A 14,554-nucleotide genomic window follows, 5' to 3' on the forward strand; every position below is an offset into this window, starting at 1 on the left:
CAAAACACTTGTGCCTGTTGCCATCCCAGTTAAAAAGTCAGAAGAACTATATCTGCAAACCTAAGGGTGAACTAATCTCAGATTTAGAATAGTCCATGCCATAGTGGGGCGAAGGCTCTTGCAATTCCTTTATTAACATACTTTATGTCTAGGAAGAAGTCCCCTTTCTGTAAGACTAGGTGTCATTACTGTTAAAAATGGTTACGTTAAAAACACGATCCTGTCCTGAAATAATAATAACCATTTTCTAGTATTCAAGTTACAAAAATTTATCAAAACTACATGAACTGCCTTATATTTTCACCTAAAAAAACTAAATCCGTTAGTTCTTAACTTTTAAAATAAAGTAGCTATCACAGAGGTATTAAGAATGAAGCTCATTTTGTCAAAACAGTGAATGTAAAATTAAAATTTATGTATTTTGTTGTAGGTAAATTTTACACAAAGAGAAAAAACCTAAATAAAATTTAAAAAAATACATCGCGCTCTAAAGTGCAAAAGGAATCAGACACCGTAAATTATTTGTTGTTGGATAAAAAAAGTTAAACGAGTAAAAGTACATAAGAACATACTCAAATGCCTACGAAAAGAGTAAATATGCTTTAACATAAGGTTAAAAAAAGTCAAACATAATAAATAATACATACAGTATGCTCACAACTATGTATAAACGTGTCTCAACCCCCACCACTACCGCCAAAATTGAAGCTATTATAACCTACATCTGGGCATCTCAACCTCAGCACTACTGACATTTTGAGTTGGATAATTCTTGGTTGTGGGGGCTGTCCTGTGTACCACAGATGTTTAGCAGCATTCCCGGCCTCTACCCACCAGATGCTAGTAGCGCCTCCCCCTGTTGTGACAATCAAAACATCTCCAACCATTGCCAACTGTCCTCGAGGGGCTTCCTAACAATATCCTTCTATCCTTTTAAAATATATCAGAAAATCCTACCATCCTTCCTTGCTGCCATTCCCATCTACACACACTAACCAAAGTGATCTTCTGATGTGCATATCTGATTATGTCACATCACGAACATCATTGCTCTTAGGATGAAGTCCTAACTTTTGAACATGATCTACAAAGTTTTGCATGGTCTGGGCTCTCCCCATCCCTACAACCTTATCTGTAAACATGCATTTCCTCACTCTCTTCATTCTGGACATTCAAACATACTAGGTTCCTCACCATCCGCTCACCCTCCAGCTCTAGATCTTCTCCTATTCCTTTTATACATTCTATCTGATACAATGCTGATACAATACTTAAACTTCAGATCTCAGGTAAAATATCACTTTCTAAAGGAAGCCTATCTGGCTAGGTGAAATACCTACTATAAGCTCACAAGGTACCACTCCTTTACAGTACTCACCATTTTTGCAATTTTACATTTATGTATGTAATTACTTAACTATGACAGCATGGAAAAGTATAGTTTACTCATCATTGTACCCCCTAGAGCCCAGACCACAATAGGCACACATTAAATATTTTCTGAATGAAAATGCATACTTGAATTTAGAACTTGTTGCTTGTGGGTAGTACTATTGTATACGAAATTTAAAAGAATCGTCTATTTTCCAAATTTCCTTTAGCATGAATTACTTGTATAAACCCATTGCCATCGAGCTGATTCTGACTCATAGCGACCCTAAAGGAGTAGAACTGTCCCACAGGGCTTCTAATGCTGTAATCTTTAGCAAAGCAGACTGCCGCATGTTTCTCCCATGAAGCAGCTGGTAGGTTTGAACCACTGACCTTTACGTTAGCAGCTGAGTGCTTTAACCACTGTATCACCGGGGCTCCTAAAATTACTTATATAACCCCCCACCCCAAATGTATATATACCTAAAGGTTGTAGTAAATATCTTCTAGTGTTGAAGATTCTTGCTACTCCAGCCAATGTTAACACCCATGTCTCAGCCCATTGCTTCTCTGCTGTATCCCTTGAATGATGAATGAGAATATTGCCACCTCCTGACTCAATCTTTTCTTTGTCTGCTGTGGTAGAAGACTCTCGAACTCGGTCCAACAGATGAAAGAGAACCTGAATATTTATAAAAATGTCATATGAAAACTACTGGTAACATAGGTTAAGTAATGGCATAGTAAACTAGGAACTGTTACCAAAAATACATGGTCTGGTCAATTCCCATAAGTAAGGGGAAACTGATTAACAGAAACTGATCAACAGAGGTACCCTTATATTCTTAAGTTCATCCTTAAGGTCATGAAATGCAAAAAGTTAAAATAAATAGGATAGAACAGTGTATAAGCCTGGTTGAGTAGGTATCACTGGAACATCTATGGGGTAATCTACAGGATGAGAACAAAAGGGGGGGTAGCAATCTGTTTTAACAAGCCCTCTAGGTGATTCTGTTACATGCTAATATTTAAAAGCCTTTGAAGCAGAATAATCTAGAAATAAAATTACAATGAGTAAGGGGATATAAAGGAGGTGAAGAAGAAAAAGACTCATTGAGAATTAGGCAGCACAAAGATATAATGAAGTTGTTTGAAAGAAAAACAGAAATCAGAAAAAAAAACAGGTTTGTTTTTATACAGTATGGAAGACTTAAGCATGTATGTAAACTAAGGAGGAGTCCAGGGATGGAATGAAATACAAGGCACAGGAGGGAAAAATGTTTTTAATTATTTTTATTCAGAAATATTATATTTATTATTTTTTAAGATGATATATGAGGGTCTTTTTATTAAATTATAAACATCATTAGATACAATTAAAGTTTACTATATTGCCTACTATCAAACTTAATGATCTCAAAACTTCAAAAAGTAAAAGAATTTAAAATAGAACTTTATTAAAACAGAACAGATACAATAAAAAGGAGAGCCTTTTAGCAACTGGGGGCATGCTCACTAACAAGCTACTGACTTTAAAAAAGTTTTTAAAAGAGAGGGGAAAAAATGGAAAAACAAAATTGTTTATTTAATGAATTACTGCTGTTAGTTGCCATCAAGTTGCCTCTGACTCATGGTAACCTTCTCTGTAATGTAACGAAACGTAGCCCAGTCCTGCATCTTAGGGACTTTTGGTATGTTTGAGTCCATTGCTGTGGTTATTGTGTAGTGCCTTCCAAATTAAGGAACTCATCTAGCACTATATTGGACAATATTCTGTTAGATCTGTCAGGTTTTCATTGACTAATTTCAGATGTAGATTGCCAGGCCTTGCTTCCTACTGTCTTAGTTTGGAAGCTCCCCTGAAACCTGTCCACCACAGGTGACACAGGTAGTATTTGAAATACCTGTAGCATGACTTCCAAATTCATAGCAACAAGCAAGCCACCACAGTGTGTCAAACTGACAGAAGAGGGGTGGGTTTAATGAGTGAATATGTATAATTTACCATGTGGAAGTTACTTTTATATGGTAAGTTGCAAGTGAATTTCACTGTAAATGATATTCCTTTATTTACACAATTCTCATCGGATTATATCTGAATTACATGTATATAAGAGACCTCGAAGGGAAAAAGAAAAAGACTTTCCACCCTACTGTAAGGAACTGATTTCCTTCTGTGGTTTAACAACCCCTGGTTTTACTACTTGGGAAAACATGAAAATAAAAGAGGAGGCAGAAATTAGAGATAGTGATACTAAGAGATCAAAACAGAAACAGAGATGAGGCTTTTAATATTTAATTTGTCTTCTGCGAGGTACAATTTAAAATATGAAAAAGCTAACATTTTCTATTTTGTGAAACACACAAATACATAGAAATTTTTCTTTAAAAAATAATGGGAAAACATTTAATTTAAAAAGCATATAGGCATGGTTCAATTAAAAGCTGATAACTGAAGCTATTTTACAATACCTTCCAAATAACAGTGTGCCATGTTGAATGTTGTAATAAAGTTCCATGTGCACCAATCGTAGAAAACAGAGTTTGCCCGGCACTCTTCCTAACAGCAGGACGGGGGTCCACACACAGTTCACCCAATTTTGCATACAGACATAACCACAAGCAATCAAATGGTGGTGCAGGGTGGAACGGCCGATTTAAAGCTACTCCTTTCTCTTCTGCCTGCTTTTGCTGTACTGCCTCTTCCTTGTTTAATTCTTTTTCAATAGTTTCTCCTCTTTGAAAAAAATAATCTGAAATATTCCACTAAAAAGTAGAAAAGTGTCGCTTTATTAATACACTTTATTTTAAACACATAATAAATTAAATTTGCAATAGAAGGCCATTTACCTTTTAGAATAAAACTTAAATTACTTAAATCTTTTTCTTAGTGGAACAGATTCAATGAAAACACCTCTTGCCCAGTGGGTGTCTCTATTTGATTTCAGTAGAATTTGAGGGAACAATCCGGTTTTAACAATAATTTTTTATTTTTGCTTTCTATTATGAAAAATTTCAAAAACATACAGAAAGACGGAGAATAGTATAATGAACTTCAATGTACTGATATACTCATCACCCAGGTATAACAACTGTTAACATTTTGCCATACTTACTTCATGCTCATATTTTTAAAATCATTAATAAAAGCTTTAAAAAATATAACCATAAAACCATTACCACAACCAGCAAAATTATTAGTGAAAACTTAGTATTTTAAAATTTCATATAAGAACAATCACTGTCTCCAAACATATCTTAAGACTTAATTTTTAACCATAATAAGGTATATGAATTAATTATGCCAATGGTAAAAATGTCGGGGATCTAAAACCTATGAACATAAATGTAAAATAAAGGAGGTGGTATCTAGCAGTAATTTAATCATCATTAAATTTACTGACCACTCATTGGGAGCAATTATATATACGGCATGCTTATACATATTTTTACAATTATGTTTTTAATAATAAAATATTAATGTACCTAGCTTATGAGGGAAATAAGTATGACTTTACAAAACTTCTGTGTTATAATATACATTCTAAATAACCATCAAACAAATACATATTGGGAACACCTCTACATGTTTACTTCATGTCATATTAACATGTCATATTATTTCTCTATTAAAGATGAGTCAAATGAGGCTCAAGAGGTCAATAACTTAACAATTAATGGGGGCAGACAGGACTAAAATACAGGTATATATGATTCCAGAGCATATGCTCTCCCACTATCATATGCTGTCTCTTAATAGAGTCAACAGGCTACCAAATCAAAAAAACCAAATCCGTTGCTGTCGAGTCGATTCCAACTCATAGCAACCCTACAGGATAGGGTAGAACTGCCCCATAGGGTTTCAAAGCTGTGGCTTGTGGATATGAACTGTCAACCTTTCAGTTAGCAGCCAAGCTCTTAACCACTGTGCCACCAGGGCTTCACTACAGGACTATGTAAATGTTAGAGCCTTTTACTGAAGCTTCATTTACTAGTTAAGTAGGTACATGAAAATGTTGCTAATAAAATAATGTTGAAAATCAACTAACCTTCACACTAAAGTCAAGTGAATATTTTCCTTGTATATATTCTTAATTGTTTACTAAGTCTTCTCTGACAAACATGGCAAAAACCAAACTTTGACACATTATAGCAAAATTATTCCAAATATTTCATTTAATCCTTCATGAAAGATATGTTTGATAGTTCAGTCATTTAAACAATTCCCATAGAGTCTAAAGAACATTTGCTTAGCATTCACTCACGACTGTGTAACAGTGATTTCTAGTTACCCTGTCTTAAGAAAGGCAATGATACTTACCAATAAACCTATTGAAGTTAAACTAATATTAAGTTCTTGGTTATGAAGCCCAAAGCTACCTGCAACATCTACAACTATCTGCAGACAAGTGCAAGGCATAGTTGGTAGAAAGTCTGTCACAACTAACTGAAGACACTGGAATGCAGTTCGTATCAAGGATTCTCTGAAAACATAACAGAAACATGCTGATGCATTAGAAAGAAATGAGAGAGTAAAATTACATACTTTACAATAATTTGAACGAAGCAAAACTATTTTAAAATTTGGACAAGAAAAATCTTCCTTAACATAGGTCATATAACATTTTAACATTTACATAAATGTAAAAAAGATATGTTTAAACAAATTAACAAATAAAAATAAAGAAAGAACCTCACAGGTAAAGAAAAGCAGTAGCTTAAAAAAAAGGGAAAAACATGCTATTAACACCATATTATTTCTATTTGTACTTTGCACCAACTAGTGAAACAAAGAAAACTTACAAAAGGAATGAGAAAGGCAAGTTGGCTACAGTTACTTTTCTCACTACTGTATCCCCAATAGCTAACATGGTACCCAGCAAATGTAAATACGCATGATCTACTCACTGAATGAAAATGAGTTCCGCACTCTTTTATAAATATTCTGTATCTTATTTAAACATCAAAAGAAATATAAAATTTAGTATTAATCTGTGAGAAGGGGGTAAATTTTTAATTTCAAGTAAAGAAAACAGGCATTTGATTTTGGAAAGAAATTCTGGTAATGAAAAAGTAATGAAAATGAAAATTCCAGTAGATAACACTTACTGTGTACTTAATGTGCCATGCACTTTCTAAGTGTTTAACATGCATTAATTCATTTCACCCTACAATGCCCTGGGTTACATAGAAACTTACTGAAGCAGAGAGGTTAAGTCACTTGCAAAGTCAGAAGCAAGGAATTAGCACTTCAGGGAATTGCAAATGTATACAATGAAAAACTACTACACACCTAGTAGGATGGTTAAAATCCAAAATGCAAAATGGTACGGCCACACTGGAAGACAATTTGGCAGTCTCTGACAAAGCTAAACATAACCTTACCATATGACCCAGCAATTGCACTTCTAAGGATTTACCCAATTGATTTGAAAACCTATGTCATTTTAAAGCAATTTTTTAGATTTTCTAATATACACAGAGAGGTCAGGGCCTAAACACTATTTCACATCTTACCAAAATATTAATTTTAACAAAATAAAATAAAACCCTAGGTTTGGATATTTTATAAAATTTGTGTATTTGGTTCATTTAACTTTATTATAAGTAAGAACCTTGAACTCTGGTGTAAGTGTAAAACAAACAGCAAATTCTCCATTCTTCCAAAACAAAAAGGAGCTCTAAAAATCCTTGACTGCCACTTGGAAGTAAGGTTAAGAAAAACTATTCTAGATCTTAAACAGGAAGAACATGCATTAAAAAAATTACCACTATGCAAGATTTTAGAGTAAATTCTTTTTCTACCTGTATACCCTTCTGGATGATAATTTTAAATACTTACCCTTGATCATTTCTGATCGCTCCCATGACTCCAAGCACTAACGGCCATCCAGGCCCAAGACTGTCTCCTTGACTCTGCAGAATCTGCAACACACATTCTAATTGCTTGAGTCGGATATCAGGATGGTTAATATTGGACATCTCCTTCAATGGATTCAGTAAAAGCAACTGGAGCCTCTGAAAACAGGGCAAGAAAGTAATTAGGATAAAAAGCCCAAAAAGACAAGAAGGCTTTGCTATATTGCTCTTTTAAGTTTAAATTCACTTTATTCAGACTACTATGGCAAGTTGAAATTTGTCTATTAAAATAAACATTATTTTAATTTCTATCAGTAATCATTACAGATTAATTTTGCCATCTATTTCTTTCTTAAAAATAAGAGAAAATAAAAAAACAATCTTCAAGATGTTAAGATTTCAGGATAAATGGGGGAGTTCCCTTACTTTAAAAGAAATTAATTATAAACCCATAGAAAAATGAACCTCACTGAAAGAAATACATTTCTAGCTGAATGTGGAAAGAGAAAAACAATTCCCAATATTCAAAATTACTTTTATTTTATTAATGAATACCACATGTATTTAAATATAAAATTTTTAACTCTGACAGAATAAAAGAAGTTATGATACCCACAAAAAATGAACAAGTACAGCAGGCATTAACAAAGATAAAATATGTTGCAGAGTTAAAAAAAAGCACTCCCGTCTGTCTCTTTCAGCATCTGAAAGCACTTGCCTCATTTTAACTTTCTTCTGTTCAAGGATCCATTTATTTGGTTCACTAGTTGAACAAAACATTTATTAACTCTCACTATGTGACAGGTACTAAGATGGACAATGTTTTTCTTTTCAAAAAAACTCAAACTGTAGTAAGGGAAAATATGAAATCACTAAAAGGTAAGCTCAAGAAGAGCACAAGCCTTTTCCATCTTGTTCATCATTCTACTACAAGACCTAAAACACTGCCTAGCACACAGTGTGTACTCAATAATTATTTCTTGAGTAAATCTGTAGAATACAACTATAATCCAATAAGATAATGAGAATGCTTATTAAGTACCCTAGTCCTACTCAGTCTTGAAAAAATAAAACTTTGATGGACTTTTTAAAAGTCTTTAGATATGTAAATGATTAAGAAGAGTCAGGACAAAAAGTTAGCTCTGAAAGTATAAAATAACCTTTTAAATTATTTAAAAATAAAAATCTATTGTATTGTGCTTGCATCTTCTGCCACTTATTTTCTCCCCATGTAAGAGTAGTGAGACAGAAAAAAATCAGAGACAGGTAAGGACCAAAGAAAAATAGATTAGTAAGTTGTTAGTTGCCACTGAGTTGATCGACTATGCATAGCAACCCCATGTGATAGAGCAAAACTGCCCCATAGGGTTTTCTAAGCTCTACTCTTTATGGGAGAAGATTGTCAGGTCTTTCTTCTGTGGAGCCGCCGGGTGGGTTCAAACCATCAACTTTTTGGTTGGTTACTATCTGAGTACTACATGAAGAGAATAATTTGTTAACTTAATTCAGTGTCAGTCACAAGAAGGTCTTTAAAATTTATTCTGAAGACAATACTAAAGATCCATGCATATCAGCCTTCTGTAAGAGATCCATGACCTACATACAAAATAGAATACTGAGTAACGAAAGCCCATCCTTAGAATATCACCCATTTGATTAAAAGAAAGAAAAAAAAAAAAAAGAATTACATATGGGGAAGGTTGATTTTATACTAAGCATTTTTTTTTAAAAATGAGATCAGAGTCTCCCCAAATTACCTGGTTTTGTGAAAGTGGAGGATCATGATTAAACGTTAGCCCTGCTTTAATAAGTGAAGTTAAAGCTTCTGCTCCCCATTCTCTCATTCGAGAGTTTGTATGCTGGCAGACCTGAAGGTACATACATTGAACAAAAATTAAATATTTAATCTTTATACTTAAGATATGAATCATACATCAATTTGAAGAAAAGGAAAATTTAAATATTATATTTTCTGTTCTTTTTACATTTTTGAAATGATACCAAATATTCATCTAGGTATCAAATATTCACCCAGTCGAGAGAAAAATTACATTCAAAATATAAATAAGCTTACCTTCTGAATAAGGGGCAAGAGGAAGCAATAGAAAGACAGAAGAAAAAAAGATGAAACTAAAACAAGTCATAAGAAAAAAGGACTTCATAATAGTAAATGATACGTCATCACAGTCAACAGGAGTAAACTGATGCAAAGGCTCCTAATTTAGTCTGATCTCATAACTGAATACTGTGCTAAAATTTTAAAAACTTGTTTTTTGCCATTTGATGAGAATGTCCAATAATGAAGAAAATCTGCCTATATCCCTTAATGATTCATAAAAGTCATCACAAAAAAATGAAAACCAAAAACAACAGCAACAAAAAAAACCCCTACAGTACCTCTGTTTTTCTTACTGAGAATAATAACCTCTCTCAAGTTACTAAAATAACATAACATGGCCCTTGTAACCCAGACCTAAACTGCACACAGACATATATACACGCAGAAGCAGCAAATTAGTACGAATCACCCCAACTTGAATACAAGAGAATACAAATTCCCAGATAAAATTCACTGGTACTATCTATAACTAGTAATACCAACCAGATTTTTCACTTTGCAGAAGAGCTATCTCAAAGCAAAAGCTGGAAATGAGCAGTATTTACTCCCAACCCTCAGCCTCAATTACCTTGAAGTTGTTTCAGAATTAGCTAGAACTGAGGTGATCAAAACACTGTGTAAAAAAATAAGGTCCAAGCTAACAGCTGAAGAAGACTTCAGAGATTTCATAGATAGTTATTTCTCACTTTAAAATTTCACCCATGTTCCCCAGGACAACTAGATGGTACCCAGTTACCACCACTGACTGCTCTGGCACAGATCACAATATGGGGCCGTGGACAAAGGGGGAAAAAATGTAGAACAAAATTCAAATTAAAAAAAAAAAAAAAAGAGGCCAGGCTTGCTGGTCTGACAGAGACTGGAGAAACCCTGAGAGTGTGGCCCCCAGACACCCTTTTAACTTCAGTACTGAAGTCGCTCCTGAGGTTCACCCTTCAGCCAAAGACTGGACAGTTCTCTAGGGCTAACAATAACACACATGAGGGACGTGCTTCATAGCTCAATCATGTATATCAGACTAACAGGCCTATCAGCCCAATAACAAAGATGAGAAGGCGGGAAGAGACAACTGGACAAATGGAAAACAGGGAACCTGGGGTGGAGAAGGGGAGAGTATTGACACACTGAGGGGATGGCAACCAATGTCACAAAATAATTTGTATATTAACTGTTTAATGGAGAAACTAATTTGCTCTGTAAACTTTCACCTAAATCACACACAAAAAATTTTTTTTCACCAATTTTCAGTCAATAAAAGCAAACTGCTCCCTCATCAAACCAATTACTATGCAACTTTACTCCTTCATAAAATATACATGTATAAGTACTAGCTCAGGAAAGAGGGAAAAAAGGGTTAATGCTGATTTTTCAAATGGTTATCCACAATCATTACTTCAATGTATATTATCTTTGTTCTGGTAACTTAATCATCACAAATGCACAAATGAATAGTCCTTTATAAAAAATCAAATATAATGTTTAAGAAAAAAAGGTTACCTCAAGTAGGTGGCCTGTTAGAGGTCTCCACAAAATTTCTATTCGGTGCATGTTAACAAGACCAGTTTCTAACAATTTGGCAACGGCGAAAAGAGATGGTTCCTAGGGAGGAAACAAGTTGCATTTTGATACTATAAGGAAAATTTTGAAGACTTAAATTGTAAATAAAATCAAGAATACTCTGGACAGCATAACTGTAATTAATATATTATTATTTAATACAAAATCAGCAAAAAATACAAACCTCTGTTAACAAGAAACAAGTCTTTCTACCACCCTCAACTATCCAGAATGGCCCAAATTGGAAAATTTGGTCACAAAGAGAATATTTTAGTAGGGAAATGGTCATAAATCATACCAGACACACAGAATGGCCAGTCTTCTGACCAGAAGAAAAAAAACATTCTTATTAGTGAAGTCTTGAAATGTACAGGTTTCACGTATGAATGTCACAAAGTATGATAAAAAACAAAGGAGAAAGCAGGAACCAGGGAAAAAAATATGAAGTCAAGAGTATGTAAGAGATCAGGGCTGTCAGTTTTAGACACAGACAGAAAAATAAAAAAGAAGACAAAACAGCTCTCTAAAGTCAGAAAGAGAATCAGTTTACATCACACATAGCTAAACTGGAGACCTGGTGGCGCAGTGTTTAAGAGCTACGGCTGCTAACCAAAAGGATGGCAGTTTGAATCCACCAGCTGCTCCTCGAAAATCCTAAGGGGCAGTTCTACTCTGTCCTATAAGGTTGCTATGGGTTGGAATCGGCTCAACGGCAAAGGGCTCTTGTTATCACTAAATTAGAGTACTTGGTTGCTGTGTTATAGAAACAGTTTCAGTGAAAAAAACCAAAAGGCAACTATCTCTAATTCAAAACTAATGAAGGTGGTAAAACATGATTTAATGCAAATTCAGTTGACAGAAACGATGAGTATTTTCTAACGGGTAACTATTTCAAACCGAGACACGGCACTGAAAAAAAAAAAAGAGAAAAAAAAAAAAAAAAAAACCCTGGCAAATTATAAGCATAATAATTTTGATTTTAAACGAAAAAACTTATTATTCTATATATTTAACAATTTTTCAGTGCTGATAAAAATCTAATATGAAAATGCCCAACAATATATGTCTTTCCTAGTAGCAGTCAGTACATTGAAACAAGTACAATGAGACTTTAAGACAAATATGGTCAGGTTGGCTCTTCTTGCATGTGTTAACGTTATAGGCACCCTAAACACTTTTGTAGTAGAAAAATTCATGGTTCTAGAGGCAATGTGGTATAGTGGTGAATACTGCTGCCTGTGCAGTTTTAACTGCTTGGGACCTCGTCTCTACCACTCAATAGGTATATAACCTTGGGTAGGTTACTACCCTTTCTGAATCTGTTTTATTTATTTATTTTAATCTATAAAATGGAAATAATACCAGCATAGAACCTATTCTAAAAGTACAGAACCTACCTCAAGTTAAAAAGTGCCTGGCATATAGTAAATCCCCAATAAATGTTGCCTATTACCGTTGTTGTTGTTAGGAGCCACTGAGTCGGTTCCAACTCGTAGCGACCCCACGTACCACAGAACGAAACACTGCCCGGTCCCGCGCCATGCTCACAATCGCTGTTATGCCTGAGCCCACTGTTGCAGCCACTGTGTCAATCCATCTCATTGAGGGTCCTTCTCTTTTCCGCTGACCCTGTTACTACCTTGGTGTTATTATTTTAACCAGGATGTGTACAGTAATCATGTGTATCATTTAAAAGAATATAAAGATACCCAGGCCCCATACTTGAAGATTCTGATTCAGGATGTCTTGAATAGGGGCCTCACATTTGTAATTTTTTTAAACTCCACAGCTGACTTTGATGCTCTCCAAAAGTGAAAGCTATTAACAAAGCTGTTAAGAATGAATTGTTTGAAAGAAACTATAAAACATGGGCATGGACATTTACCTGTTTGTAGAATTCTCTAGCTGTATGGTATAATATATGAAGCTTCGACCTAACAAGACCTTCTCGACTAATCCTTAGTCACATGAGCTAAGATGATGAGCCACAATACACAGAATTATAATTTAAGGACCAGGCAGAAAACATAATTTTGGATCCTACCATTAGATGTTCAATAAATTACAAAGCAGCATTCTTAAATTTTTAATCATGTTTTGGGTTGTCTTCACTTTTTTATAAATGGTCAAACTAAACTTATTTATTCATTTTAAAATGTAGAAGGCATTTAATTTTAAATAATTATTCCTAAGATAAATAAATTTTCCTGTACTTTCCAAGTAAAACAGAAAATACTTTGAGTATAGAAATGTTCTTGAATGTCAATATTCAAAAGTACTGTTTTACTAACTGAGTCAATGAATAAAGCAAAAATTTAATTTTCAAGGAACATTTTGAAGGACAGAAACACTAAAGGAGAATGATGACTTTCAGGAAAAAAAAAAAAAAGATTAGCTCCTGATTTTCCATCCCAACCCAGATAAGAGGAACTGAGACAGACTTACATTCCTTGATTTAAATCCTAAATTACCCCAACCATAAATTTATTTTTCAAATTACAAGTAATTGTGACATTGTATAAAGTTCATTTATAAAAACAGTGTTGGATTATTCTTTATAAAAATATTCAATACACAAAAGAAATGGACACAACTTAAAATCGCTATATATATATAAAAAATATATATATATATACACACATACATATATATCTCACAAGGCAAAACATGTCCTCTTAACTCCCTCAACAAATTACAACCATAAATGGTAAAAACCCAAAAGTATGGTTAGTCACATTTAAAATAGAAAGGTAGAATATCACACCTTATTATTTCCATAGGCCATATCCATTGCTTCTAGGGATAAGGAGCAAAGTGCATTTATTAAATGATGCAATGAAACATCATCAAGATACCTAAAACAAAAATAAAGTAATAAAGACATTATGATTTAACATATATAGATAATAACAATATTTTCTATCAATTTAAAAAACTGACTCTTACTGTGAGCTTTCAAACAATCTTGAAAGTATATTGGAAATTACAGGTAAATCTGTCATCACAGCTGTTGTTAGAACCTAGGAAAGGAATAAAATTAAATGTAACATAGGAACATTCTGGGAAGCACTAATTGGGTAAGAATGACGAGGGCTTACTGTACTGGGTCCTTCTACAGCTCTCCCAGGTTTCAAGGCACCACCACTACTAGGCTTTAATCCTAAAATCCATACAAGATGCTGTTAAAAAAAAAAAAAAAAACAAATTTATAGGAATTCTAATAACTAAAATTAAAATCAGTAATTAAAATTCATGGAAACCCTGGTGGTGTAGTGGTTAAGTGCTACGGCTGCTAACCAAAGGGTAGGCAGTTCAAATCTGCCAGGTGTTCCTTGGAAACTCTGTGGGGCAGTTCTATCTACTCTGTCCTACAGGGTCGCTATGAGTCGGAATCGACTCGACGGCACTGGGTTTTTTTTGGGGGGGTTTAGTCAAAATTCATACAAAGGACCTATTATACCAAGCACAGGCAGTGAAGCTTAAAAAAAAAAAAAACCAAACCCGCTGCCACTGGGTCAATTCCGACTCACAGCAACCCTATAGGACAGAGTAGGACTGCCCCATAGAGCTTCCAAGGAGTGTCTGGTGGATTCGAACTGCCAATGCTTTGGTTAGCGGGTATAACACTTAACCACAATGCCACCAGGG

At 34.2% G+C, this 14,554-nt stretch overlaps 1 protein-coding gene across 11 annotated transcripts in view; it reads right to left on the bottom strand.

The window, feature by feature from the left end:
* MON2 (MON2 homolog, regulator of endosome-to-Golgi trafficking) overlaps positions 1-14,554 on the bottom strand; it is a 146,925-nt gene that overhangs the window by 71,447 nt on the left and 60,924 nt on the right. For all 11 annotated transcript variants that reach the window (XR_010321818.1, XM_023558375.2, XM_023558371.2 and 8 more), the window contains 9 exons: positions 14,005-14,085; positions 13,853-13,926; positions 13,671-13,761; positions 10,847-10,948; positions 8,988-9,098; positions 7,214-7,389; positions 5,693-5,855; positions 3,844-4,137; positions 1,855-2,053 (listed from right to left, as the gene is read on the bottom strand). Coding sequence is in view for 10 of the 11 variants with exons in the window: in XM_023558375.2 (XP_023414143.1) it covers positions 1,855-2,053; positions 3,844-4,137; positions 5,693-5,855; positions 7,214-7,389; positions 8,988-9,098; positions 10,847-10,948; positions 13,671-13,761; positions 13,853-13,926; positions 14,005-14,085 (1,291 nt within the window). In the remaining variant the exon portion in view is untranslated. The remainder of the gene's footprint in view (positions 1-1,854; positions 2,054-3,843; positions 4,138-5,692; positions 5,856-7,213; positions 7,390-8,987; positions 9,099-10,846; positions 10,949-13,670; positions 13,762-13,852; positions 13,927-14,004; positions 14,086-14,554) is intronic.

The sequence above is a fragment of the Loxodonta africana genome, chromosome 4, assembly GCF_030014295.1.
Source record: "Loxodonta africana isolate mLoxAfr1 chromosome 4, mLoxAfr1.hap2, whole genome shotgun sequence".
NCBI classification, from domain to species: domain Eukaryota; kingdom Metazoa; phylum Chordata; class Mammalia; order Proboscidea; family Elephantidae; genus Loxodonta; species Loxodonta africana.